This window comes from Ranitomeya variabilis, chromosome 4 (genome assembly GCF_051348905.1).
Source record: "Ranitomeya variabilis isolate aRanVar5 chromosome 4, aRanVar5.hap1, whole genome shotgun sequence".
In the NCBI taxonomy this organism is placed as follows: domain Eukaryota; kingdom Metazoa; phylum Chordata; class Amphibia; order Anura; family Dendrobatidae; genus Ranitomeya; species Ranitomeya variabilis.
The window spans coordinates 750,504,802-750,531,574 of record NC_135235.1 but is presented as its reverse complement, the minus strand read 5'-3'; the positions used below and the strand labels follow the sequence as shown (position 1 = coordinate 750,531,574).

General features: G+C 61.2%; 1 protein-coding gene across 1 annotated transcript in view; it reads left to right on the top strand.

The window, feature by feature from the left end:
* The first annotated feature begins 1,404 nt into the window (after nt 1–1,404).
* HELZ (helicase with zinc finger) overlaps nt 1,405–26,773 on the top strand; it is a 70,140-nt gene continuing 44,771 nt past the window's right edge. Inside the window, exons 1-4 of the mRNA XM_077254695.1 lie at nt 1,405–1,573; nt 23,071–23,306; nt 24,541–24,577; nt 25,218–25,342. Of these exons, the coding sequence (XP_077110810.1) occupies nt 23,088–23,306; nt 24,541–24,577; nt 25,218–25,342 (381 nt within the window). The 5' untranslated portion in view covers nt 1,405–1,573; nt 23,071–23,087. The remainder of the gene's footprint in view (nt 1,574–23,070; nt 23,307–24,540; nt 24,578–25,217; nt 25,343–26,773) is intronic.

The window sequence follows — 26,773 nt, the reverse complement described above, 5'->3', positions numbered from 1 at the left end:
CTTCTAATCCGTGCAGAAGTAGTAGAAATCAGACGCTGCGCTCTCTTAGCTCCTCTCTGTTGCAGTAAATCCATGACACTCACACGTCTTCTATTTCTCCATCTCTCTCACACTTCTGGTCTCTGACTCTCTCACACTTCCTGTCTCCCCGTCCCTCTCACACTTCCTGTCTCCCCATCCCTCTCACACTTCCTGTCTCCCCGTCCCTCTCACACTTCCGGTCTCTCCCCGTCCCTCTCACACTTCCGGTCTCCCCGTCCCTCTCACACTTCCGGTCTCTCCCCGTCCCTCTCACACTTCCGGTCTCCCCGTCCCTCTCACACTTCCGGTCTCTCCCCGTCCCTCTCACACTTCCGGTCTCCCCGTCCCTCTCACACTTCCGGTCTCCCCGTCTCTCTCACACTTCCGGTCTCCCCGTCCCTCTCACACTTCCGGTCTCTCCCCGTCCCTCTCACACTTCCGGTCTCTCCCCGTCCCTCTCACACTTCCGGTCTCCCCCCCGTCCCTCTCACACTTCCGGTCTCTCCCCGTCCCTCTCACACTTCCGGTCTCTCCCCGTCCCTCTCACACTTCCGGTCTCCCCCCCCCCCCCCGTCCCTCTCACACTTCCGGTCTCCCCCCCCCCCCGTCCCTCTCACACTTCCGGTCTCTCCCCGTCCCTCTCACACTTCCGGTCTCTCCCCGTCCCTCTCACACTTCCGGTCTCTCCCCGTCCCTCTCACACTTCCGGTCTCTCCCCGTCCCTCTCACACTTCCGGTCTCTCCCCGTCTCTCTCACACTTCCGGTCTCTCCCCGTCCCTCTCACACTTCCGGTCTCCCCCCCGTCCCTCTCACACTTCCGGTCTCTCCCCGTCCCTCTCACACTTCCGGTCTCTCCCCGTCCCTCTCACACTTCCGGTCTCCCCCCCCCCCCGTCCCTCTCACACTTCCGGTCTCCCCCCCCCCCCGTCTCTCTCACACTTCCGGTCTCTCCCCGTCCCTCTCACACTTCCGGTCTCTCCCCGTCCCTCTCACACTTCCGGTCTCTCCCCGTCCCTCTCACACTTCCGGTCTCTCCCCGTCCCTCTCACACTTCCGGTCTCCCCGTCCCTCTCACACTTCCGGTCTCTCCCCGTCCCTCTCACACTTCCGGTCTCTCCCCGTCCCTCTCACACTTCCGGTCTCCCCGTCCCTCTCACACTTCCGGTCTCTCCCCGTCCCTCTCACACTTCCGGTCTCTCCCCGTCCCTCTCACACTTCCGGTCTCTCCCCGTCCCTCTCACACTTCCAGTCTCTCCCCGTCCCTCTCACACTTCCGGTCTCTCCCCGTCCCTCTCACACTTCCGGTCTCTCCTCGTCTCTCTCTCACACTTCCAGTCTCTCTGCCGGTCTCTCTCTCACACTTCCGGTCTCTCCCCGTTTCTCCCCTTCTTTTTAGTCATTTCCGGTCCTCGGTCTTCTCTTTTCCGGTCCCCGTCCCTCGCACTTCCGGTCCCCGGCTCCCGCACTTCCTGTCCCCGTCTCTCGCACTTCCCGTCGTGCTCTGCGGCTCTTGACAAGTCGGATCCAAGATGGCGTAGAAAGTAATGACAGGTAGGAGCCGACCCCCCCGCCGTCCCTGGCCTCTCGCGCCCCGGGCATCTCCCGCCGCTCCTCCCGAGCTCCCGGCGTCACCCGGGGCCTGCACACAGCCGGCGGCTCCGCGGGAGTCAGCGGGGAGGCCTTCAGTGCCACTGTTTACATTCCCGGCCTGCGGGAGTAGGAGAGCGCCCGGCGCCGAGGACAGAGCGAGCCGCGAGTACAGGACAGTACACGAGAGCAGCAGCGGCCGCCAGGGCGGGGGGAAGTGCGGCCTGCTGTCCGGGGGCGACGTCATATACCGGGAGAGGGAAAGAGAGAGGAGACCCCGGGGAGAGGGAAAGAGAGAGGAGACCCCGGGGAGAGGGAAAGAGAGAGGAGACACCGGGGAGAGGGAAAGAGAGAGGAGACAGCAGGGAGAGGGAAAGAGAGAGGAGACAGCGGGGAGAGGGAAAGAGAGAGGAGACCGGGGAGAGGGAAAGAGAGAGGAGACAGCGGGGAGAGGGAAAGAGAGAGGAGACACCGGGGAGAGGGAAAGAGAGAGGAGACACCGGGGAGAGGGAAAGAGAGAGGAGACACCGGGGAGAGGGAAAGAGAGAGGAGACACCGGGGAGAGGGAGAGGAGACCCCGGGGAGAGGGAAAGAGAGAGGAGACCCCGGGGAGAGGGAAAGAGAGAGGAGACACCGGGGAGAGGGAAAGAGAGAGGAGACACCGGGGAGAGGGAAAGAGAGAGGAGACAGCGGGGAGAGGGAAAGAGAGAGGAGACAGCGGGGAGAGGGAAAGGAGACATCGGGGAGAGGGAAAGAGAGAGGAGACAGCGGGGAGAGGGAAAGAGAGAGGAGACAGCGGGGAGAGGGAAAGAGAGAGGAGACACCGGGGAGAGGGAAAGAGAGAGGAGACACCGGGGAGAGGGAAAGAGAGAGGAGACAGCGGGGAGAGGGAAAGAGAGAGGAGACACCGGGGAGAGGGAAAGAGAGAGGACACCGGGGAGAGGGAAAGAGAGAGGAGACACCGGGGAGAGGGAAAGTGAGAGGAGACAGCGGGGAGAGGGAAAGAGAGAGGAGACACCGGGGAGAGGGAAAGAGAGAGGAGACACCGGGGAGAGGGAAAGGAGACATCGGGGAGAGGGAAAGAGAGAGGAGACACCGGGGAGAGGGAAAGAGAGAGGAGACACCGGGGAGAGGGAAAGAGAGAGGACACCGGGGAGAGGGAAAGAGAGAGGAGACACCGGGGAGAGGGAAAGAGAGAGGAGACAGCGGGGAGAGGGAAAGAGAGAGGAGACAGCGGGGAGAGGGAAAGAGAGAGGAGACAGCGGGGAGAGGGAAAGAGAGAGGACACCGGGGAGAGGGAAAGAGAGAGGAGACACCAGGGAGAGGGAAAGAGAGAGGAGACAGCGGGGAGAGGGAAAGAGAGAGGAGACAGCGGGGAGAGGGAAAGAGAGAGGAGACAGCGGGGAGAGGGAAAGAGAGAGGAGACAGCGGGGAGAGGGAAAGAGAGAGGACACCGGGGAGAGGGAAAGAGAGAGGAGACACCGGGGAGAGGGAAAGAGAGAGGAGACAGCGGGGAGAGGGAAAGAGAGAGGAGACAGCGGGGAGAGGGAAAGAGAGAGGAGACACCGGGGAGAGGGAAAGGAGACATCGGGGAGAGGGAAAGAGAGAGGAGACACCGGGGAGAGGGAAAGAGAGAGGAGACACCGGGGAGAGGGAAAGAGAGAGGACACCGGGGAGAGGGAAAGAGAGAGGAGACACCGGGGAGAGGGAAAGAGAGAGGAGACACCAGGGAGAGTGAAAGAGAGAGGAGACAGCGGGGAGAGGGAAAGAGAGAGGAGACAGCGGGGAGAGGGAAAGAGAGAGGAGACAGCGGGGAGAGGGAAAGGAGACATCGGGGAGAGGGAAAGAGAGAGGAGACACCGGGGAGAGGGAAAGAGAGAGGAGACACCGGGGAGAGGGAAAGAGAGAGGACACCGGGGAGAGGGAAAGAGAGAGGAGACACCGGGGAGAGGGAAAGAGAGAGGAGACACCAGGGAGAGTGAAAGAGAGAGGAGACAGCGGGGAGAGGGAAAGAGAGAGGAGACAGCGGGGAGAGGGAAAGAGAGAGGAGACAGCGGGGAGAGGGAAAGAGAGAGGAGACACCGGGGAGAGGGAAAGAGAGAGGAAACAGCGGGGAGAGGGAAAGAGAGAGGAGACAGCGGGGAGAGGGAAAGGAGACATCGGGGAGAGGGAAAGAGGGAAAGGAGACATCGGGGAGAGGGAAAGAGAGAGGAGACACCGGGGAGAGGGAAAGAGAGAGGAGACACCGGGGAGAGGGAAAGAGAGAGGACACCGGGGAGAGGGAAAGAGAGAGGAGACACCGGGGAGAGGGAAAGAGAGAGGAGACACCAGGGAGAGTGAAAGAGAGAGGAGACACCGGGGAGAGGGAAAGAGAGAGGAGACAGCAGGGAGAGGGAAAGAGAGAGAGGAGACACCGGGGAGAGGGAAAGAGAGAGGAGACAGCGGGGAGAGGGAAAGAGAGAGGACACCGGGGAGAGGGAAAGAGAGAGGAGACACCGGGGAGAGGGAAAGAGAGAGAGGAGACACCGGGGAGAGGGAAAGAGAGAGGAGACAGCGGGGAGAGGGAAAGAGAGAGGACACCGGGGAGAGGGAAAGAGAGAGGAGACACCGGGGAGAGGGAAAGAGAGAGGAGACAGCGGGGAGAGGGAAAGAGAGAGGACACCGGGGAGAGGGAAAGAGAGAGGAGACAGCGGGGAGAGGGAAAGAGAGAGGACAGCGGGGAGAGGGAAAGAGAGAGGACACCGGGGAGAGGGAAAGAGAGAGGAGACAGCGGGGAGAGGGAAAGAGAGAGGACACCGGGGAGAGGGAAAGAGAGAGGACACCGGGGAGAGGGAAAGAGAGAGGAGACACCGGGGAGAGGGAAAGAGAGAGAGGAGACACCGGGGAGAGGGAAAGAGAGAGGAGACACCGGGGAGAGGGAAAGAGAGAGGAGACAGCGGGGAGAGGGAAAGAGAGAGGAGACAGCGGGGAGAGGGAAAGAGAGAGGAGACACCGGGGAGAGGGAAAGAGAGAGGAAACAGCGGGGAGAGGGAAAGAGAGAGGAGACAGCGGGGAGAGGGAAAGGAGACATCGGGGAGAGGGAAAGAGGGAAAGGAGACATCGGGGAGAGGGAAAGAGAGAGGAGACACCGGGGAGAGGGAAAGAGAGAGGAGACACCGGGGAGAGGGAAAGAGAGAGGACACCGGGGAGAGGGAAAGAGAGAGGAGACACCGGGGAGAGGGAAAGAGAGAGGAGACACCAGGGAGAGTGAAAGAGAGAGGAGACACCGGGGAGAGGGAAAGAGAGAGGAGACAGCAGGGAGAGGGAAAGAGAGAGAGGAGACACCGGGGAGAGGGAAAGAGAGAGGAGACAGCGGGGAGAGGGAAAGAGAGAGGACACCGGGGAGAGGGAAAGAGAGAGGAGACACCGGGGAGAGGGAAAGAGAGAGAGGAGACACCGGGGAGAGGGAAAGAGAGAGGAGACAGCGGGGAGAGGGAAAGAGAGAGGACACCGGGGAGAGGGAAAGAGAGAGGAGACACCGGGGAGAGGGAAAGAGAGAGGAGACAGCGGGGAGAGGGAAAGAGAGAGGACACCGGGGAGAGGGAAAGAGAGAGGAGACAGCGGGGAGAGGGAAAGAGAGAGGACACCGGGGAGAGGGAAAGAGAGAGGAGACAGCGGGGAGAGGGAAAGAGAGAGGACACCGGGGAGAGGGAAAGAGAGAGGACACCGGGGAGAGGGAAAGAGAGAGGAGACACCGGGGAGAGGGAAAGAGAGAGAGGAGACACCGGGGAGAGGGAAAGAGAGAGGAGACACCGGGGAGAGGGAAAGAGAGAGGAGACAGCGGGGAGAGGGAAAGAGAGAGGACACCGGGGAGAGGGAAAGAGAGAGGAGACACCGGGGAGAGGGAAAGAGAGAGAGGAGACACCGGGGAGAGGGAAAGAGAGAGGAGACACCGGGGAGAGAGGAGACAGCGGGGAGAGGGAAAGAGAGAGGAGACAGCGGGGAGAGGGAAAGAGAGAGGAGACACCGGGGAGAGGGAAAGAGAGAGGAGACACCGGGGAGAGGGAAAGAGAGAGGACACCGGGGAGAGGGAAAGAGAGAGGAGACACCGGGGAGAGGGAAAGAGAGAGGAGACACCAGGGAGAGTGAAAGAGAGAGGAGACAGCGGGGAGAGGGAAAGAGAGAGGAGACAGCGGGGAGAGGGAAAGAGAGAGGAGACACCGGGGAGAGGGAAAGAGAGAGGAAACAGCGGGGAGAGGGAAAGAGAGAGGAGACAGCGGGGAGAGGGAAAGGAGACATCGGGGAGAGGGAAAGGAGACATCGGGGAGAGGGAAAGAGAGAGGAGACACCGGGGAGAGGGAAAGAGAGAGGAGACACCGGGGAGAGGGAAAGAGAGAGGACACCGGGGAGAGGGAAAGAGAGAGGAGACACCGGGGAGAGGGAAAGAGAGAGGAGACACCAGGGAGAGTGAAAGAGAGAGGAGACACCGGGGAGAGGGAAAGAGAGAGGAGACAGCAGGGAGAGGGAAAGAGAGAGAGGAGACACCGGGGAGAGGGAAAGAGAGAGGAGACAGCGGGGAGAGGGAAAGAGAGAGGACACCGGGGAGAGGGAAAGAGAGAGGAGACACCGGGGAGAGGGAAAGAGAGAGAGGAGACACCGGGGAGAGGGAAAGAGAGAGGAGACAGCGGGGAGAGGGAAAGAGAGAGGACACCGGGGAGAGGGAAAGAGAGAGGAGACACCGGGGAGAGGGAAAGAGAGAGGAGACAGCGGGGAGAGGGAAAGAGAGAGGACACCGGGGAGAGGGAAAGAGAGAGGAGACAGCGGGGAGAGGGAAAGAGAGGACACCGGGGAGAGGGAAAGAGAGAGGAGACACCGGGGAGAGGGAAAGAGAGAGGAGACAGCGGGGAGAGGGAAAGAGAGAGGACACCGGGGAGAGGGAAAGAGAGAGGAGACACCGGGGAGAGGGAAAGAGAGAGAGGAGACACCGGGGAGAGGGAAAGAGAGAGGAGACACCGGGGAGAGAGGAGACAGCGGGGAGAGGGAAAGAGAGAGGAGACAGCGGGGAGAGGGAAAGAGAGAGGAGACAGCGGGGAGAGGGAAAGGAGACAGCGGGGAGAGGGAAAGAGAGAGGACACCGGGGAGAGGGAAAGAGAGAGGAGACACCGGGGAGAGGGAAAGAGAGAGGAGACACTGGGGAGAGGGAAAGAGAGAGGAGACAGCGGGGAGAGGGAAAGGAGACATCGGGGAGAGGGAAAGAGAGAGGAGACACCAGGGAGAGGGAAAGAGAGAGGAGACACCGGGGAGAGGGAAAGAGAGAGGAGACACCGGGGAGAGGGAAAGAGAGAGGAGACAGCGGGGAGAGGGAAAGAGAGAGGAGACAGCGGGGAGAGGGAAAGAGAGAGGAGACAGCGGGGAGAGGGAAAGGAGACAGCGGGGAGAGGGAAAGGAGACATCGGGGAGAGGGAAAGGAGACATCGGGGAGAGGGAAAGAGAGAGGAGACACCAGGGAGAGGGAAAGAGAGAGGAGACACCGGGGAGAGGGAAAGAGAGAGGAGACACCGGGGAGAGGGAAAGAGAGAGGAGACACCGGGGAGAGGGAAAGAGAGAGGAGACAGCGGGGAGAGGGAAAGAGAGAGGACACCGGGGAGAGGGAAAGAGAGAGGAGACAGCGGGGAGAGGGAAAGAGAGAGGAGACAGCGGGGAGAGGGAAAGAGAGGAGACAGCGGGGAGAGGGAAAGAGAGGAGACAGCGGGGAGAGGGAAAGAGAGAGGAGACAGCGGGGAGAGGGAAAGAGAGAGGAGACAGCGGGGAGAGGGAAAGAGAGAGTACACCGGGGAGAGGGAAAGAGAGAGGAGACACCGGGGAGAGGGAAAGAGAGAGGAGACACTGGGGAGAGGGAAAGAGAGAGGAGACAGCGGGGAGAGAGAAAGGAGACACCGGGGAGAGGGAAAGAGAGAGGAGACACCGGGGAGAGGGAAAGAGAGAGGAGACACCGGGGAGAGGGAAAGAGAGAGGAGACACCGGGGAGAGGGAAAGAGAGAGGAGACAGCGGGGAGAGGGAAAGAGAGAGGAGACAGCGGGGAGAGGGAAAGAGAGGAGACACCGGGGAGAGGGAAAGAGAGAGGAGACAGCGGGGAGAGGGAAAGAGAGGAGACACCGGGGAGAGGGAAAGAGAGAGGAGACACCGGGGAGAGGGAAAGAGAGAGGAGACAGCGGGGAGAGAGAGGAGACCCCGGGGAGAGGGAAAGAGAGAGGAGACAGTGGGGAGAGGGAAAGAGAGAGGAGACAGTGGGGAGAGGGAAAGAGAGAGGAGACAGCGGGGAGAGGGAAAGAGAGAGGAGACAGCGGGGAGAGGGAAAGAGAGAGGAGACACCGGGGAGAGGGAAAGAGAGAGGAGACACCGGGGAGAGGGAAAGAGAGAGGAGACAGCGGGGAGAGTGAAAGCGAGAGGAGACAGCGGGGAGAGGGAAAGAGAGAGGAGACAGCGGGGAGAGGGAAAGGAGACAGCGGGGAGAGGGAAAGGAGACATCGGGGAGAGGGAAAGAGAGAGGAGACAGTGGGGAGAGGGAAAGAGAGAGGAGACAGCGGGGAGAGGGAAAGAGAGAGGAGACACCGGGGAGAGGGAAAGAGAGAGGAGACAGCGGGGAGAGAGAGGAGACCCCGGGGAGAGGGAAAGAGAGAGGAGACACCGGGGGAGGGAAAGAGAGAGTAGACCCCGGGGAGAGAGAGGAGACCCCGGGGAGAGGGAAAGAGAGAGGAGACCCCGGGGAGAGGGAAAGAGAGAGGAGACAGCGGGGAGAGGGAAAGAGAGAGGAGACAGCGGGGAGAGAGAGGAGACCCCGGGGAGAGGGAAAGAGAGAGGAGACACCGGGGGAGGGAAAGAGAGAGGAGACAGCAGAGAGAGAGAGGAGACCCCGGGGAGAGGGAAAGAGAGAGGAGACACCGGGGGAGGGAAAGAGAGAGGAGACCCCGGGGAGAGGGAAAGAGAGAGGAGACCCCGGGGAGAGGGAAAGAGAGAGGAGACCCCGGGGAGAGGGAAAGAGAGAGGAGACCCCGGGGAGAGGGAAAGAGAGAGGAGACCCCGGGGAGAGGGAAAGAGAGAGGAGACCCCGGGGAGAGGGAATGAGAGAGTAGACCCAGAGGAGAGGGAAAGAGAGAGGAGACACCAGGGAGAGGGAAAGAGAGAGGAGACACCGGGGGGAGAGAGAGGAGACAGCGGGGAGAGGGAAAGAGAGGAGACAGCGGGGAGAGGGAAAAGGAGAGGAGACAGCGGGGAGAGGGAAAGAGAGGAGACACCGGGGAGAGGGAAAGAGAGGAGACACCGGGGGGAGAGAGAGGAGACAGCGGGGAGAGGGAAAGAGAGAGGAGACAGCGGGGAGAGGGAAAGAGAGAGGAGACAGCGGGGAGAGGGAAAGAGAGAGGAGACAGCGGGGAGAGGGAAAGAGAGAGGAGACAGCGGGGAGAGGGAAAGAGAGAGGAGACAGCGGGGAGAGGGAAAGAGAGAGGAGACAGCGGGGAGAGGGAAAGAGAGAGGAGACAGCGGGGAGAGGGAAAGAGAGAGGAGACAGCGGGGAGAGGGAAAGAGAGAGGAGACAGCGGGGAGAGGGAAAGAGAGAGGAGACAGCGGGGAGAGGGAAAGGAGACAGCGGGGAGAGGGAAAGGAGACATCGGGGAGAGGGAAAGGAGACATCGGGGAGAGGGAAAGAGAGAGGAGACACCAGGGAGAGGGAAAGAGAGAGGAGACACCGGGGAGAGGGAAAGAGAGAGGAGACACCGGGGAGAGGGAAAGAGAGAGGAGACACCGGGGAGAGGGAAAGAGAGAGGAGACAGCGGGGAGAGGGAAAGAGAGAGGACACCGGGGAGAGGGAAAGAGAGAGGAGACAGCGGGGAGAGGGAAAGAGAGAGGAGACAGCGGGGAGAGGGAAAGAGAGGAGACAGCGGGGAGAGGGAAAGAGAGGAGACAGCGGGGAGAGGGAAAGAGAGAGGAGACAGCGGGGAGAGGGAAAGAGAGAGGAGACAGCGGGGAGAGGGAAAGAGAGAGTACACCGGGGAGAGGGAAAGAGAGAGGAGACACCGGGGAGAGGGAAAGAGAGAGGAGACACTGGGGAGAGGGAAAGAGAGAGGAGACAGCGGGGAGAGAGAAAGGAGACACCGGGGAGAGGGAAAGAGAGAGGAGACACCGGGGAGAGGGAAAGAGAGAGGAGACACCGGGGAGAGGGAAAGAGAGAGGAGACAGCGGGGAGAGGGAAAGAGAGAGGAGACAGCGGGGAGAGGGAAAGAGAGAGGAGACAGCGGGGAGAGGGAAAGAGAGGAGACACCGGGGAGAGGGAAAGAGAGAGGAGACAGCGGGGAGAGGGAAAGAGAGGAGACACCGGGGAGAGGGAAAGAGAGAGGAGACACCGGGGAGAGGGAAAGAGAGAGGAGACAGCGGGGAGAGAGAGGAGACCCCGGGGAGAGGGAAAGAGAGAGGAGACAGTGGGGAGAGGGAAAGAGAGAGGAGACAGTGGGGAGAGGGAAAGAGAGAGGAGACAGCGGGGAGAGGGAAAGAGAGAGGAGACAGCGGGGAGAGGGAAAGAGAGAGGAGACACCGGGGAGAGGGAAAGAGAGAGGAGACACCGGGGAGAGGGAAAGAGAGAGGAGACAGCGGGGAGAGTGAAAGCGAGAGGAGACAGCGGGGAGAGGGAAAGAGAGAGGAGACAGCGGGGAGAGGGAAAGGAGACAGCGGGGAGAGGGAAAGGAGACATCGGGGAGAGGGAAAGAGAGAGGAGACAGTGGGGAGAGGGAAAGAGAGAGGAGACAGCGGGGAGAGGGAAAGAGAGAGGAGACACCGGGGAGAGGGAAAGAGAGAGGAGACAGCGGGGAGAGAGAGGAGACCCCGGGGAGAGGGAAAGAGAGAGGAGACACCGGGGGAGGGAAAGAGAGAGTAGACCCCGGGGAGAGAGAGGAGACCCCGGGGAGAGGGAAAGAGAGAGGAGACCCCGGGGAGAGGGAAAGAGAGAGGAGACAGCGGGGAGAGGGAAAGAGAGAGGAGACAGCGGGGAGAGAGAGGAGACCCCGGGGAGAGGGAAAGAGAGAGGAGACACCGGGGGAGGGAAAGAGAGAGGAGACAGCAGAGAGAGAGAGGAGACCCCGGGGAGAGGGAAAGAGAGAGGAGACACCGGGGGAGGGAAAGAGAGAGGAGACCCCGGGGAGAGGGAAAGAGAGGAGACCCCGGGGAGAGGGAAAGAGAGAGGAGACCCCGGGGAGAGGGAAAGAGAGAGGAGACCCCGGGGAGAGGGAAAGAGAGAGGAGACCCCGGGGAGAGGGAAAGAGAGAGGAGACCCCGGGGAGAGGGAAAGAGAGAGGAGACCCCGGGGAGAGGGAATGAGAGAGTAGACCCAGAGGAGAGGGAAAGAGAGAGGAGACACCAGGGAGAGGGAAAGAGAGAGGAGACACCGGGGGGAGAGAGAGGAGACAGCGGGGAGAGGGAAAGAGAGGAGACAGCGGGGAGAGGGAAAAGGAGAGGAGACAGCGGGGAGAGGGAAAGAGAGGAGACACCGGGGAGAGGGAAAGAGAGGAGACACCGGGGGGAGAGAGAGGAGACAGCGGGGAGAGGGAAAGAGAGAGGAGACAGCGGGGAGAGGGAAAGAGAGAGGAGACAGCGGGGAGAGGGAAAGAGAGAGGAGACAGCGGGGAGAGGGAAAGAGAGAGGAGACAGCGGGGAGAGGGAAAGAGAGAGGAGACAGCGGGGAGAGGGAAAGAGAGAGGAGACAGCGGGGAGAGGGAAAGAGAGAGGAGACAGCGGGGAGAGGGAAAGAGAGAGGAGACAGCGGGGAGAGGAAAAGAGAGGAGACAGCGGGGAGAGGAAAAGAGAGAGGAGACCCCGGGGAGGGAAAGAGAGAGGAGACACCGGGGAGAGGGAAAGAGAGGAGACATCGGGGAGAGAGAAAGAGAGGAGACATCGGGGAGAGGGAAAGAGAGAGGAGACCCCGGGGAGGGAAAGAGAGAGGAGACACCGGGGAGAGGGAAAGAGAGAGGAGACAGCGGGGAGAGGGAAAGAGAGAGGAGACACCGGGGAGAGGGAAAGAGAGAGGAGACCCCGGGGAGGGAAAGAGAGAGGAGACACCGGGGAGAGGGAAAGAGAGAGGAGACCCCGGGGAGAGGGAAAGAGAGAGGAGACCCCGGGGAGAGGGAAAGAGAGAGGAGACCCCGGGGAGAGGGAAAGAGAGAGGAGACCCCGGGGAGAGGGAAAGAGAGAGGAGACCCCGGGGAGAGGGAAAGAGAGAGGAGACCCCGGGGAGAGGGAAAGAGAGAGGAGACCCCGGGGAGAGGGAATGAGAGAGTAGACCCAGTGGAGAGGGAAAGAGAGAGGAGACACCAGGGAGAGGGAAAGAGAGAGGAGACACCGGGGGGAGAGAGAGGAGACAGCAGGGAGAGGGAAAGAGAGGAGACAGCGGGGAGAGGGAAAAGGAGAGGAGACAGCGGGGAGAGGGAAAGAGAGGAGACACCGGGGAGAGGGAAAGAGAGGAGACACCGGGGGGAGAGAGAGGAGACAGCGGGGAGAGGGAAAGAGAGAGGAGACAGCGGGGAGAGGGAAAGAGAGAGGAGACAGCGGGGAGAGGGAAAGAGAGAGGAGACAGCGGGGAGAAGGAAAGAGAGAGGAGACAGCGGGGAGAGGGAAAGAGAGAGGAGACAGCGGGGAGAGGGAAAGAGAGAGGAGACAGCGGGGAGAGGGAAAGAGAGAGGAGACAGCGGGGAGAGGGAAAGAGAGGAGACAGCGGGGAGAGGGAAAGAGAGAGGAGACAGCGGGGAGAGGAAAAGAGAGGAGACAGCGGGGAGAGGAAAAGAGAGAAGTGACACCGGGGAGAGGGAAAGAGAGAGGAGACATCGGGGAGAGAGAAAGAGAGGAGACACCGGGGAGAGGGAAAGAGAGAGGAGACACCGGTGGGAGAGAGAGGAGACACCGGGGAGAGGGAAAGAGAGCGGAGACACCGGGGAGAGGGAAAGAGAGAGGAGGCATCGGGGAGAGGGAAAGAGAGGAGACAGCGGAGGGAGAGAAAGAGCGAGGAGACAGCGGGGAGAGAGAGAGGAGACACCGGGGAGAGGGAAAGAGAGAGGAGACAGCGGGGAGAGAGAGAGGAGTCACCGGAGAGAGGGAGAGAGAGAGGAGACAGCGGGGAGAGAGAGAGGAGACACCGGGGAGAGGGAAAGAGAGAGGAGTCACCGGGGAGAGGGAAAGAGAGAGGAGACAGCGGGGGGAGAGAAAGAGCGAGGAGACAGCGGGGAGAGAGAGAGGAGACACCGGGGAGAGGGAAAGAGAGAGGAGACACCGGGGAGAGGGAAAGAGAGAGGAGACACCGGGGAGAGGGAAAGAGAGAGGAGGCATCGGGGAGAGGGAAAGAGAGAGGAGGCATCGGGGAGAGGGAAAGAGAGAGGAGACAGCGGGGGGAGGGAAAGAGAGAGGAGACAGCGGGGACAGAGAGAGGAGACATCAGGGAGAGAGAAAGAGAGGAGACACCGGGGAGAGGGAAAGTGAGAGGAGACATCGGGGAGAGAGAGAGGAGACAGCGGGGAGATGGAAAGAGAGAGGAGACATCAGGGTCAGGGAAAGAGAGAAGACATCGGGGAGAGGGAAAGAGAGCGGAGACACCGGGGAGAGAGAAAGATAGAGGAGACACCGGGGAGAGGGAAAGATAGAGGAGACACCGGGGAAAGGGAAAGAGAGGAGACACCGGAAAGAGGAGACACCGGGGAGAAGGAAAGAGAGAGGAGACATCGGTGAGAGGGAAAGAGAGAGGAGGCATCGGGGAGAGGGAAAGAGAGAGGAGGCATCGGGGAGAGGGAAAGAGAGAGGAGACAGCGGGGAGAGGGAAAGAGAGAGGAGACAGCGGGGACAGAGAGAGGAGACATCAGGGAGAGAGAAAGAGAGGAGACACCGGGGAGAGGGAAAGTGAGAGGAGACATCGGAGAGAGAGAGGAGACAGCGGGGAGAGGGAAAGAGAGAGGAGACATCAGGGTCAGGGAAAGAGAGAAGACATCGGGGAGAGGGAAAGAGAGCGGAGACACCGGGGAGAGAGAAAGATAGAGGAGACACCGGGGAGAGGGAAAGATAGAGGAGACACCGGGGAAAGGGAAAGAGAGGAGACACCGGGGAGAGGGAAAGAGAGAGGAGACATCGGTGAGAGGGAAAGAGAGAGGAGACAGCGGGGAGATGGAAAGAGAGAGGAGACACGGGGAGAGAGAGAGGAGACACCGGGAAAGAGAGAGGAGACACCGGGGAGAAGGAAAGAGAGGGGAGACACAGGGGAGAGAGAGAGGAGACACAGGGGAGAGAGAGAGGAGACACAGGGAAGAGAGAGAGGAGACACAGGGAAGAGAGAGAGGAGACACAGGGAAGAGAGAGAGGAGACACAGGGAAGAGAGAGAGGAGACACCGGGGAGAGGGAAAGAGAGAGGAGACAGCGGGGAGAGGGAAAGAGAGAGGAGAGAGGGAAAGAGAGGAGACATTGGGGAGAGGGAAAGAGAGAGGAGACACCGGGGGTAGGGAAAGAGAGAGGAGACACCGGGGAGAGAGAGGAGACACCGGGGAGAGGGGAAGAGAGAGGAGACACCGGGGAGAGGGAAAGAGAGGAGACACCGGGGAGAGGGAAAGATAGGAGACACCGGGGAGAGGGAAAGAGAGAGGAGACACCGGGGAGAGGGAAAGAGAGAGGAGACACCGGGGAGAGGGAAAGAGAGAGGAGACATCGGGGAGAGAAAGGAGACACCGGGGAGAGGGAAAGAGAGAGGAGACATCGGGGGGAGGAAAAGAGAGAGGAGACTCCGGGAAGAGGGAAAGAGAGAGGAGACAGCGGGGAGAGGGAAAGAGAGAGGAGACACCGGGGAGAGGGAAAGAGAGAGGAGACAGCGGGGAGAGGGAAAGAGAGAGGAGACATTGGGGAGAGGGAAAGAGAGAGGAGACACCGGGGAGAGAGAGGAGACACCGGGGAGAGGGGAAGAGAGAGGAGACACCGGGGAGAGGGAGAGAGAGGAGACACCGGGGAGAGGGGAAGAGTGAGAGGAGACACCGGGGAGAGGGAAAGAGAGAGGAGACACCGGGGAAAGAGAGCGGAGACACCAGGGAGAGGGAAAGAGAGCAGAGACATCGGGGAGAGGGAAAGAGAGGAGACACCGGGGAGAGAGAGGAGACACCGGGGAGAGAGAGAGAGAGGAGACACCGGGGAGAGGGAAAGAGAGGAGACATCGGAGAGAGGGAAAGAGAGAGGAGACACCGGGGAGAGGGAGAGAGAGAGGAGACACCGGGGAGAGAGAGTAGACACTGGGGAGAGAGAGAGAGAGGAGACACCGGGGAGAGGGAAAGAGAGGAGACATCGGAGAGAGGGAAAGAGAGAGGAGACACCGGGGAGAGGGAAAGAGAGAGGAGACACCGGGGAGAGGGAAAGAGAGAGGAGACAGCGGGGAGAGGGAAAGAGAGAGGAGACATTGGGGAGAGGGAAAGAGAGAGGAGACACCGGGGAGAGAGAGGAGACACCGGGGAGAGGGGAAGAGAGAGGAGACACCGGGGAGAGGGAGAGAGAGGAGACACCGGGGAGAGGGGAAGAGTGAGAGGAGACACCGGGGAGAGGGAAAGAGAGAGGAGACACCGGGGAAAGAGAGCGGAGACACCAGGGAGAGGGAAAGAGAGCAGAGACATCGGGGAGAGGGAAAGAGAGGAGACAGCGGGGAGAGAGAGAGAGAGGAGACACCGGGGAGAGGGAAAGAGAGGAGACATCGGAGAGAGGGAAAGAGAGAGGAGACACCGGGGAGAGGGAGAGAGAGAGGAGACACCGGGGAGAGAGAGTAGACACTGGGGAGAGTGAAAGAGAGGAGACATCGCGGAGGGGGAAAGAGAGAGGAGACATCGGGTTTAGGGAAAGAGAGAAGACATCGGGGAGGGAGAAAGAGAGCGGAGACACCGGGGAGAGAGAAAGAGAGCGGAGACACCGGGGAGAGGGAAAGAGAGAGGAGACACCGGGGAGAGGGAAAGAGAGAGGAGACATCGGGGGGAGAGAGGAGACACCGGGGAGAGGGAAAGAGAGAGGAGACATCGGGGGGAGGGAAAGAGAGAGGAGACTCCGGGAAGAGGGAAAGAGAGAGGAGACAGCGGGGAGAGGGAAAGGGAGAGGAGACACCGGGGAGAGGGAAAAGGAGAGGAGACACCGGGGAGAGGGAAAGAGAGAGGAGACAGCGGGGAGAGGGAAAGAGAGAGGAGACACCGGGGAGAGGGAAAAGGAGAGGAGACACCGGGGAGATTGAAAGAGAGAGGAGACACCGGGGAGAGGGAAAGAGAGAGGAGACATCGGGGAGAGGGAAAGAGAGAGGAGACAGCAGTGAGAGGGAAAGAGAGGAGACAGGGAAAGAGAGATGAGACACCGGGGAGAGGGAAAGACAGAGGAGACAGGGAAAGAGAGACGAGACACCGGGGAGAAGGAAAGAGAGAGGAGACACCGGGGAAAGAGAGAGGAGACATTGGAGAGAGGGAAAAAGAGGAGTCACCGGGAAGAGGGAAAGAGAGAGGAGACATCGGGGAGAGGGAAATAGAGAGGAGACACCGGGGAGAGGGAAAGAGACATTGGAGAGAGAGAAAGAGAGAGGAGACAACGGGGAGAGGGAGAGAGGAGACACCGGGGAGAGGGAAAGAGAGAGGAGACATTGGGGAGAAGTAAAGAGAGAGGAGACACCGGGGAGAAGGAAAGAGAGAGGAGACACCGGGGAGAGGGGAAGAGAGGAGAGACACCGGGGAGAGGGAAAGAGAGAGGAGACACCAGGGAGAGGGAAAGAGAGCAGAGACATCGGGGAGAGAGAGAGAGAGAGGAGACACCGGGGAGAGGGAAAGAGAGGAGACATCGGGGAGAGGGAAAGAGAGAGGAGACACCGGGGAGAGAGAGAGGAGACACCGGGGAGAGAGAGTAGACACCGGGGAGAGGGAAAGAGAGGAGACATCGGGGAGAGGGAAAGAGAGAGGAGACATCGGGTTGAGGGAAAGAGAGAGGAGACACCGGGGAGAGGGAAAGAGAGAGGAGACATTGGGGAGAAGGAAAGAGAGAGGAGACACCGGGGAGAAGGAAAGAGAGAGGAGACACCGGGGAGAGGGGAAGAGAGGAGAGACACCGGGGAGAGGGGAAGAGAGGAGAGACACCGGGGAGAGGGGAAGAGAGGAGAGACACCAGGGAGAGGGAAAGAGAGCAGAGACATCGGGGAGAGGGAAAGAGAGAGGAGACACCAGGGAGAGAGAAAGAGAGAGGAGACACCGGGGAGAGGGGAAGAGTGAGAGGAGACACCGGGGAGAGGGAAAGAGAGCGGAGACACGAGGGAGAGGGAAAGAGAGCAGAGACATCGGGGAGAGGGAAAGAGAGAGGAGACACCGGGGAGAGAGAAAGAGAGAGGAGACACCGGGGAGAGAGAGAGAGAGGAGACACCGGGGAGAGGGGAAGAGAGAGGAGACACCGGGGAGAGGGAAAGAGAGAGGAGACACCGGGGAAAGGGAAAGAGAGCAGAGACATCGGGGAGAGGGAAAGAGAGAGGAGACACCGGGGAGAGAGAAAGAGAGAGGAGACACCGGGGAGAGGGAAAGAGAGGAGACATCGGGGAGAGGGAAAGAGAGAGGAGACACCGGGGAGAGAGAAAGAGAGAGGAGACACCGGGGAGAGGGAAAGAGAGGAGACATCGGGGAGAGGGAAAGAGAGAGGAGACACCAGGGAGAGAGAGGAGACATCGGGGAGGGGGAAAGAGAGGAGACAGCGGGGAGGGGGAGAGAGGAGACACCGGGGAGAGGGAAAGAGAGGAGACATCGGGGAGAAAGAAAGAGAGGAGACATCGGGGAGAGGGAAAGACAGAGGAGACAGCGGGGAGAGGGAAAGAGAGAGGAGACATCGGGTTGAGGGAAAGAGAGAAGACATCGGGGATGGAGAAAGAGAGCGGAGACACCGGGGAGAGAGAAAGAGAGCGGAGACACCGTGGAGAGGGAAAAGGAGAGGAGACACCGGGGAGAGGGTAAGAGAGAGGAGACACCGGGGAGAGGGTAAGAGAGAGGAGACACCGGGGAGAGGGAAAGAGAGAGGAGACATCGGGGAGAGAGAGGAGACACCGGGGAGAGGGGGAGAGAGGAGACACAAGGGAGAGCGGGAGAGAGAGGAGACACCGGGGGGAGAGGAGACACAAAGGAGAGGGGAAGTAATAGGAGACACCGAGGAAAGGGAGAGAGGAGACACTTATAAGAGGGAAAGAGAGAGGACACCGGTGACAGGCGAAGAGAGAGGAGACACCGGGGAAAGGAGGAGAGATAGAAGACGAGGGGATAGGAGACACCTAGAAGAGGGGAAGAGAGAGGACACCGGATAGAAAAAGGAGACACCGGGGAGAGGGGTAGAGAGATAAAAGACGCAGGGGCAAGGGGGTCACAGAGAAGACGCCTGGGAGAAAAGAGGGGGGGGGGGGGACACCTAGAAGAGGGAAAGAGAGAGAACATCGGGGACGGGGAGAGAGCGGAGACACCTAGAAGAGGGGAAGACAGAGGGGACACCGAGTAATAGGGGAGAGTGAGGAGACACCTAGAAGAGTGAAAGAGAGAGGAGACACAAGGCAGAGGACACCAGAGGACACGAGGGGGAGCGAGGAGATGCCGGGGGAGAGGGAAAGATCGAGTACACACATGGGAGAGAGAGGAGACACTTAGAAGAGGGAAAGAGAGCGGACACCGGGGACAGGGGAAGAGAGGAAACACAGGGGAGAGGACACACTGGGGAGAGAGAGGAGACACCTAGAAGAGTTAAAGAGGACACTGGGGACAAGGGAATAGAGTGGAGACGCCAGGGAGAGGAAAGAGAGAGGAGACGCCTGGGTTAGAGAGCAAAGAGCCTCTGGTGAGTGAGAGAGGGGGATGTCCTCATGTGAACGGCCTCGCCCCCTTCCCTGCGGGGGACGTCCTTGTATGAGCAGCCTCGCCCCCTTCCCTGCGAGGGATGTCCTTTTGTGAGCAGCCTCGCCCCCTGCCCTGCGGGGGACGTCCTCATGTGAGCTACCTCCTGCCCTGCGGGGGATGTCCTTGTTAGTGGCCCTCCACGTGCCGTCCTCACCTGAGTGGTTTTTCCTGTCCTGGCATAGTTGTCTCTGAGTGTTCCTGCCCGGCGGGGGATGTCTCTGTTGCCCTGCGGGGGGATATATCTCTCTGTGTGGCCCTGCCTGGCAAGGGATGTCTCTCTCTGGCCCTGCCCAGCGAAGTGTGTGTCTCTCTGTTTGGCCGTGTCCGGCAAGGGTTGTCTTTCTGTGGCTCTGCGAGGGTTGTCTCTCCCTCTGTGTGGCCCTGCCCAGTGAGGGATGTCTCTCTGCGTGGCCCTGCCCGGCCTTGGATGTCTATGTGTTAGTGTCCCTGCCTGGCAGGGGATGTATCTGTCTCTGTTGCCTTGCGGGGGGGATATATGTGAGTGGCCCTGCTTAGCTGGGATGTCTCTCTCTGGCCCTGCCCGGCAAGGGATGTCTCTGTGTGGCCCTGCGAGGGTTGGCTCTCTCTGTGTGGCCCTGCCCGGCGGGGGATGTCTCTGTGTGAGTCGCCTTGCCCGGCTGGGGATGTCTCTGTGAGTCGCCTTGCCCGGCGGGGGATGTCTCTGTGTGAGTGGCCCTGCCCGGCGGGGGGATGTCTCTGTGTTAGTGGCCCTGCCCGGCGGGGGATGTTTCTGTGTGAGTGGCCCTGCCCGGCAGGGGATGTCTCGGTGTGAGTGACCCTGCCCGGCGGGAGATGTCTCTGTGTGAGTGACCTTGCCCGGCGGGGAAAGTCTCTGTGTGAGTGGCCTTGCCCGGCGGGGGATGTCTCTGTGTGAGTGGCCTTGCCCGGAGGGGAAAGTCTCTGTGTGAGTGGCCTTGCCCGGAGGGGAAAGTCTCTGTGTGAGTGGCCCTGCCCGGCGGGGAAAGTCTCTGTGAGTGGCCCTGCCCGGCGGGGAAAGTCTCTGTGTGAGTGGCCCTGCCCGGCGGGGGATGTCTCGGTGTGAGTGGCCCTGCCTGGCGAGGGATGTCTCTCTCTGGCCCTGCCCAGCGAAGTTTGTGTCTCTCTGTTTGGCCGTGTCCGGCAAGGGTTGTCTTTCTGTGGCTCTGCGAGGGTTGTCTCTCCCTCTGTGTGGCCCTGCCCAGTGAGGGATGTCTCTCTGCGTGGCCCTGCCCGGCCTTGGATGTCTGTGTTAGTGTCCCTGCCTGGCAGGGGATGTATCTGTCTCTGTTGCCTTGCGGGGGGGGAGGGGGGATATATGTGAGTGGCCCTGCTTAGCTGGGATGTCTCTCTCTGGCCCTGCCCGGCAAGGGATGTCTCTCTGTGTGGCCCTGCGAGGGTTTTCTCTCTCTCTGTGTGGCCCTGCCTGGCGGGGGATGTCTCTGTGTGAGTCGCCTTGCCCGGCTGGGGATGTCTCTGCGTGAGTCGCCTTGCCCGGCGGGGGATGTCTCTGTGTGAGTGGCCCTGCCCGGTGGGGGGATGTCTCTGTGTTAGTGGCCCTGCCCGGAGGGGGATGTTTCTGTGTGAGTGGCCCTGCCCGGCGGGGGATGTCTCTGTGTTAGTGGCCCTGCCCGGCGGGGGATGTTTCTGTGTGAGTGGCCCTGCCCGGCGGGGGATGTCTCTGTGTGAGTGACCCTGCCCGGCGGGAGATGTCTCTGTGTGAGTGGCCTTGCCCGGCGGGGAAAGTCTCTGTGTGAGTGGCCTTGCCCGGAGGGGAAAGTCTCTGTGTGAGTGGCCCTGCCCGGAGGGGTAAGTCTCTGTGTGAGTGGCCCTGCCCGGCGGGGGATGTCTCGGTGTGAGTGGCCCTGCCCGGAGGGAGATGTCTCTGTGTGAGTGGCCCTGCCCGGAGGGGTAAGTCTCTGTGTGAGTGGCCCTGCCCGGCGGGGGATGTCTCGGTGTGAGTGGCCCTGCCCGGAGGGAGATGTCTCTGTGTGAGTGGCCTTGCCCGGCGGGGAAAGTCTCTGTGTGAGTGGCCCTGCCCGGCGGGGGATGTCTCGGTGTGAGTGACCCTGCCTGGCGGGAGATGTCTCTGTGTGAGTGGCCTTGCCCGGCGGGGGATGTCTCTGTGTGAGTGGCCTTGCCTGGAGGGGAAAGTCTCTGTGTGAGTGGCCCTGCCCGGCGAGGAATGTCTCTCTCTGGCCCTGCCCAGCGAAGTTTGTGTCTCTCTGTTTGGCCGTGTCCGGCAAGGGTTGTCTTTCTGTGGCTCTGCGAGGGTTGTCTCTCCCTCTGTGTGGCCCTGCCCAGTGAGGGATGTCTCTCTGCGTGGCCCTGCCCGGCCTTGGATGTCTATGTGTTAGTGTCCCTGCCTGGCAGGGGATGTATCTGTCTCTGTTGCCTTGCGGGGGGGGAGGGGGGATATATGTGAGTGGCCCTGCTTAGCTGGGGTGTCTCTCTCTGGCCCTGCCCGGCAAGGGATGTCTCTCTGTGTGGCCCTGCGAGGGTTGTCTCTCTCTGTGTGGCCCTGCCTGGCGGGGGATGTCTCTGTGTGGGTCGCCTTGCCCGGCTGGGGATGTCTCTGCGTGAGTCGCCTTGCCCGGCGGGGGATGTCTCTGTGTGAGTGGCCCTGCCCAGTGGGGGGGATGTCTCTGTGTTAGTGGCCCTGCCCGGCGGGGGATGTTTCTGTGTGAGTGGCCCTGCCCAGTGGGGGGGATGTCTCTGTGTTAGTCGCCTTGCCCGGCGGGGGATGTTTCTGTGTGAGTGGCCCTGCCCGGCGGGGGATGTCTCTGTGTTAGTGGCCCTGCCCGGCGGGGGATGTTTCTGTGTGAGTGGCCCTGCCCGGCGGGGGATGTCTCTGTGTGAGTGACCCTGCCCGGCGGGAGATGTCTCTGCGTGAGTGGCCTTGCCCGGCGGGAAAAGTCTCTGTGTGAGTGGCCTTGCCCGGCGGGGGATGTCTCTGTGTGAGTGGCCCTGCCCGGCGGGGGATGTCTCTGTGTTAGTGGCCCTGCCCGGCGGGGAAAGTCTCTGTGTGAGTGGCCCTGCCCGGAGGGGTAAGTCTCTGTGTGAGTGGCCCTGCCCGGCGGGGAAAGTCTCTGTGTGAGTGGCCCTGCCCGGAGGGGTAAGTCTCTGTGTGAGTGGCCCTGCCCGGCGGGGAAAGTCTCTGTGTGAGTGGCCCTGCCCGGAGGGGTAAGTCTCTGTGTGAGTGGCCCTGCCCGGCGGGGAAAGTCTCTGTGTGAGTGGCCCTGCCCGGAGGGGTAAGTCTCTGTGTGAGTGGCCCTGCCCGGAGGGGTAAGTCTCTGTGTGAGTGGCCCTGCCCGGCGGGGAAAGTCTCTGTGTGAGTGGCCCTGCCCGGAGGGGTAAGTCTCTGTGTGAGTGGCCCTGCCCGGCGGGGAATGTCTCGGTGTGAGTGGCCTTGCCCGGAGGGGTAAGTCTCTGTGTGAGTGGCCCTGCCCGGAGGGGTAAGTCTCTGTGTGAGTGGCCCTGCCCGGCGGGGAATGTCTCGGTGTGAGTGGCCTTGCCCGGAGGGGAAAGTCTCTGTGTGAGTGGCCCTGCCCGGCGGGGAAAGTCTGTGTGAGTGGCCCTGCCCGGCGGGGAAAGTCTCTGTGTGAGTGGCCCTGCCCGGCAGGGGATGTCTCCGTGTGAGTGGCCCTGCCCGGCGGGGGTTGTCTCGGTGTGAGTGGCCTTGCCCGGCGGGGAAAGTCTCTGTGTGAGTGGACTTGCCCGGCGGGGGATGTCTCTGTGTGAGTGACCCTGCCCGGTGCCCTGATCACATTCCAGATCTTTGTGATCCCGTGTGTAATCCCAGTATCATCTACTGATTCCTTCAGGGTGTCTGCCTCACCTGTCACATCTCATCCTCCAGTCACCCCCAGAGCTGCACTCAATATTCTACTCTTACATCGTGTCTTATCCTCCAGAGCTGCACTCACTATTCTGCTGTTACATCGTGTCTTATCCTCCAGTCACCCCCAGAGCTGCGCTCACTATTCTGCTGTTACATCGTGTCTTATCCTCCAGTCACCTCCAGAGCTGCGCTCACTATTCCGCTGTTACATCGTGTCTTATCCTCCAGTCACCTCCAGAGCTGCGCTCACTATTCCGCTGTTACATCGTGTCTTATCCTCCAGTCACCCCCAGAGCTGCACTCAATATTCTGCTCTTACATTGTTTCTTATCCTCCAGTCACCTCCAGAGCTGCACTCCCTATTCTGCTGTTTCATCATGTCTTATCCTCCAGTCACCCCCAGAGCTGCACTCACTATTCTGCTGTTGCATCGTGTCTTATCCTCCAGTCACCTCCAGAGTTGCGCTCACTATTCTGCTTTTACATCGTGTCTTATCCTCCAGTCACCTCCAGAGCTGCGCTCACTATTCTGCTGTTATATTATTGTGTTTGGGTAATAGTGATCAGATGACACCACACCCCTTATACTCCTGCATCGGCCCCTCATCTGTCACTGCTGACCACCCTCTTGTACATAGTGAGGCTGTCGGCCCCGCCCCCGGTGATGACATCACTGGTGTAATGACGGCTACTTTCCTCCTGCAGGCGCTCTGTCCTGAGTCATGGCAGACAGACGATTGGCTCATCCGTGTGAACAAGCATGTGACTCCTTCCGGAGACTGGACTATGAGGCGGCCGTGCAACACTGCACAGAATGTCTGCTGACCATCGGCCACTACAAGAGCGGCGGCAGCGGTGCGGCCCACCCTGCCCAGGTCACCCACATCACCCGCATCAAGATCGAGAGCCTGCTGTACCGTATCGCCTCATTCCTGCAACTGGTGAGTGCCTAGGAGGGGCCACTGGGACGAGGAGGGCGCTGCTCAGGGAGGGGAGAAGGGTGCGCTGCTCAGTGAGGGGCGAGGGGGGCGCTGCTCAGGGAAGGGCCACGGGCGAGGGGGGGGCTGTTCAGGGAGGGGCCACTGGGGCGAGGGGGGGCGCTGCTCAGGGAGGGGCCACTGGGGCGAGGGAGGCTCTGCTCAGGGAGGGGTGCACTGCTCAGGGAGGGGCCACTGGGGCGATGGGAGCACTGCTCAGGGAGGGGCAATGGGTCGAGGTCATGCTGTGCGGGCAGGGGCCTCGGGGGATTTGGCATGCTGCATGGGGAAGGGCCACGGGGGGTTAAATGGGGAGGAGCCACGGGGGCAAGGGCGCTCTGCGTGGGGAGGAGGCAAGGGCGTGGGGAGGGGCCACGGGGGATAGGGCATGCTGCACGGGGAGGAACCACAGGGGATAGGGCACGCTGCATGGGGAGGGGCCACGGAGGATAGGGCATGCTGCATGGGGAGGAACCACGGGGGATAGGGCACGCTGCACGGGGAGGGGCCGCGGGGGATAGGGCACGCTGCACAGCAAGGGGCCCCGGGGGATAGGGCACGCTGCACAGGGAGGAACCACGGGGGATAGGGCACGCTGCACGGGGGGGGGGCTACGGGGCATAGGGCTCGCTGCACGGGGAGGGGCCACGGGGCATAGGGCACGCTGCACGGGGAGGAACCACGGGGGATAGGGCACGCTGCACGGCAAGGGGCCCCGGGGGATAGAGCACGCTGCACGGGGAGGAACCACGGGGGATAGGGCACGCTGCACGGGGAGGGGCCACGGGCCATAGGGCACGCTGCACGGGGAGGGGCCACGGGGCATAGGGCACGCTGCACGGGGAGGGGCCACGGGGGATAGGGCACGCTGCACGGGGAGGGGCCACGGGGGATAGGGCACGCTGCACGGGGAGGAACCACGGGGGATAGGGCACGCTGCACGGGGAGGGGCCACGGGGGATAGGGCACGCTGCACGGGGAGGAACCACGGGGGATAGGGCACTCTGCGCTTGGAGGAACCACTTGGAGGTGCTTGTTTAGTATCTGCACAGACTTATCTCTGGCACTTTCCCAATATTGATAGCGTCTTGTTTGTGGTTACTTTGTAGCTGATTAGTGAGTTCAGCTTTGGAGTGTTGATGTTGAAGTGCACGACTTCTGCTCCGTCAGTCATTATTTGTCTGTTTCTATTTTGTAGAAAAACTATGATCAGGCGGATGAAGACTGTAAGCTGGGTAAGTGTCTGCCTCCCTCCCCACCGCCTGCCTGTCTTCTTTCCTGCCTCCTAGCTTCTCCGCCCACCACCTGCCTCCCTCCCCACCACCTGCCTCCCTCCACACCACCTGCCTCCCTCCACACCGCCTGCCTCCCTCCCCACCTCCTGCCTGTCTTCTTTCCTGCCTCCTTGCCTCTCCGCCCGCCAATTGCCTCCCTCCCCGCTGCCTGCCTGTCTTCTTTCCTGCCTCCTTGCTTCTCCCTCCAAACCGCCTGCCTCCCTACACACCGCCTGCCTGTCTTCTTTCCTGCCTCCTTGCTTCTCCGTCCACCACCTGCCTCCCTCCACACCGCCTGCCTGTCTTCCTTCCTGCCTCCTTACTTCTCCGCCCACCACCTGCCTCCCTCCACACTGCCTGCCTGCCTCCCTCCCCACCTCCTGCCTGTCTTCCTTCCTGCCTCCTTGCTTCTCCACCCGCCACCTGCCTGCCTCCCTTCCTGCCTCCCCGCCACTCTCCAATATTGGGGATTCCATGTATCGTCCGGGGGTGACCCCCGGCCCTGCGCTGGTGTTTGTACGTTTCTGGTTTACTCTTGAGCTGGTGGTTGGGATGTGTTATAGAGCCTGCCTGCTGACGGTCTCCTCCTCTGTCCCTGCAGTCCTGGGGCCGGGCCGCTCACAGTTGGACGCCTCTGTTCATGCCGTACTGTGCTGTCTGCACCTGGAGGGGAAACTGCAGATCGTCACCAGTGTATTATCCAAGACCCTCATTGGAGAACCGCTGGTAGGATGAAATCGGGCATCAGCCATCACTGTGGGGGGGAGAGTGACCATCACTGTGGGGAGGGGGTATCACCCATCACTGACATGGGGGTGTCACCCATCACTGGCGGGGGAAATCACCCATCACTGGCATGGGGGTGTCACCCATCACTGGTGGGGGTATTGCCCTTCACTGGCGGGGGGAATCACCCATCACTGGCGGGGGGAATCGCCCATCACTGGCGGGGGGTGTCACCCATCACTGGGGGGGGGGGGGAATCACCCATCACTGACATGGGGGTGTCACCCATGACTGGAGGGGGTATCGCCCTTCACTGGCGGGGGGTATCGCCCTTCACTGGCGGGGGGTATCACCCATCACTGGCGGGGGGTATCACCCATCACTGGCAGGGGGTATCACCCATCACTGGCGGGGGGTATCACCCATCACTGGCAGGGGGTATCGCCCATCACTGGCGGGGGGTATCGCCCATCACTGGCGGGGGGTATCGCCCATCACTGGCGGGGGGTATCGCCCATCACTGGCGGGGGGTATCGCCCATCACTGGCGGGGGGTATCGCCCATCACTGGCGAGGGGTATCACCCATCACTGGCAGGGGGTATCGCCCATCACTGGGGGTATCTGCCTGCTTGTTGCCATTTCTATTCTGTACCTCACACACACCTGCACTGTAGCGATGGGCCCCCTGTGAGGATTTGTGCAGGCCCTCTGTGAGGTTTTGTGCAGCCCCTCTGGACCTCCTGTGATGATTTGTGCAGCTCCCTGGGCCCTCTGTGATGATTTGTGCAGCTCCCTGGGCCCTCTGTGATGATTTGTGCAGCTCCCTGGGCCCTCTGTGATGATTTGTGCAGCCCCCCAGGCCCCCTTTGAGGATTTGTACAGCCTCTCTGGGCCCTCTGTGATGATTTGTGCAGCCCCCCGGGCCCCCTGTGGTGATTTGTGCAGCTTCTGCGGGCCCTCTGTGAGGTTTTGTGCAGCCCCTGCGGGCCCTCTGTGAGGTTTTGTGCAGCCCCTCCGGACCTCCTGTGAGAATTTGTGCAGCCCCTCCAGGCCCCCTGTGGTGATATGTGCAGCCCCTGCGGGCCCCCTGTGAGGTTTTGTGCAGCCCCTCCGGACCTCCTGTGATGATTTGTGCAGTCCCCCTGTGAGGTTTTGTGCAGCCCCCTGAGATGTATCCGCTGAAGATCAGAACGTTTTCCGCACTGATACAGTGGGACTAAACCTCAGCTGTGAGCAGCATGAAGGCCATTCACTGTCAGCAAGCGGAGACCTCCAGGGAGTTAACAGCAATTATTAGACAATCACTGAGCTGCTCTCCCTGGGGGTCTGCAGACCCTGTGACCGTTAGTTCTGTCTTCCCCTATGTTATCTGGTACGTCAGGTGTCCGGACCCCATCACCTCCGGGAGGGAGGGTCTAGGGTTCTCATAC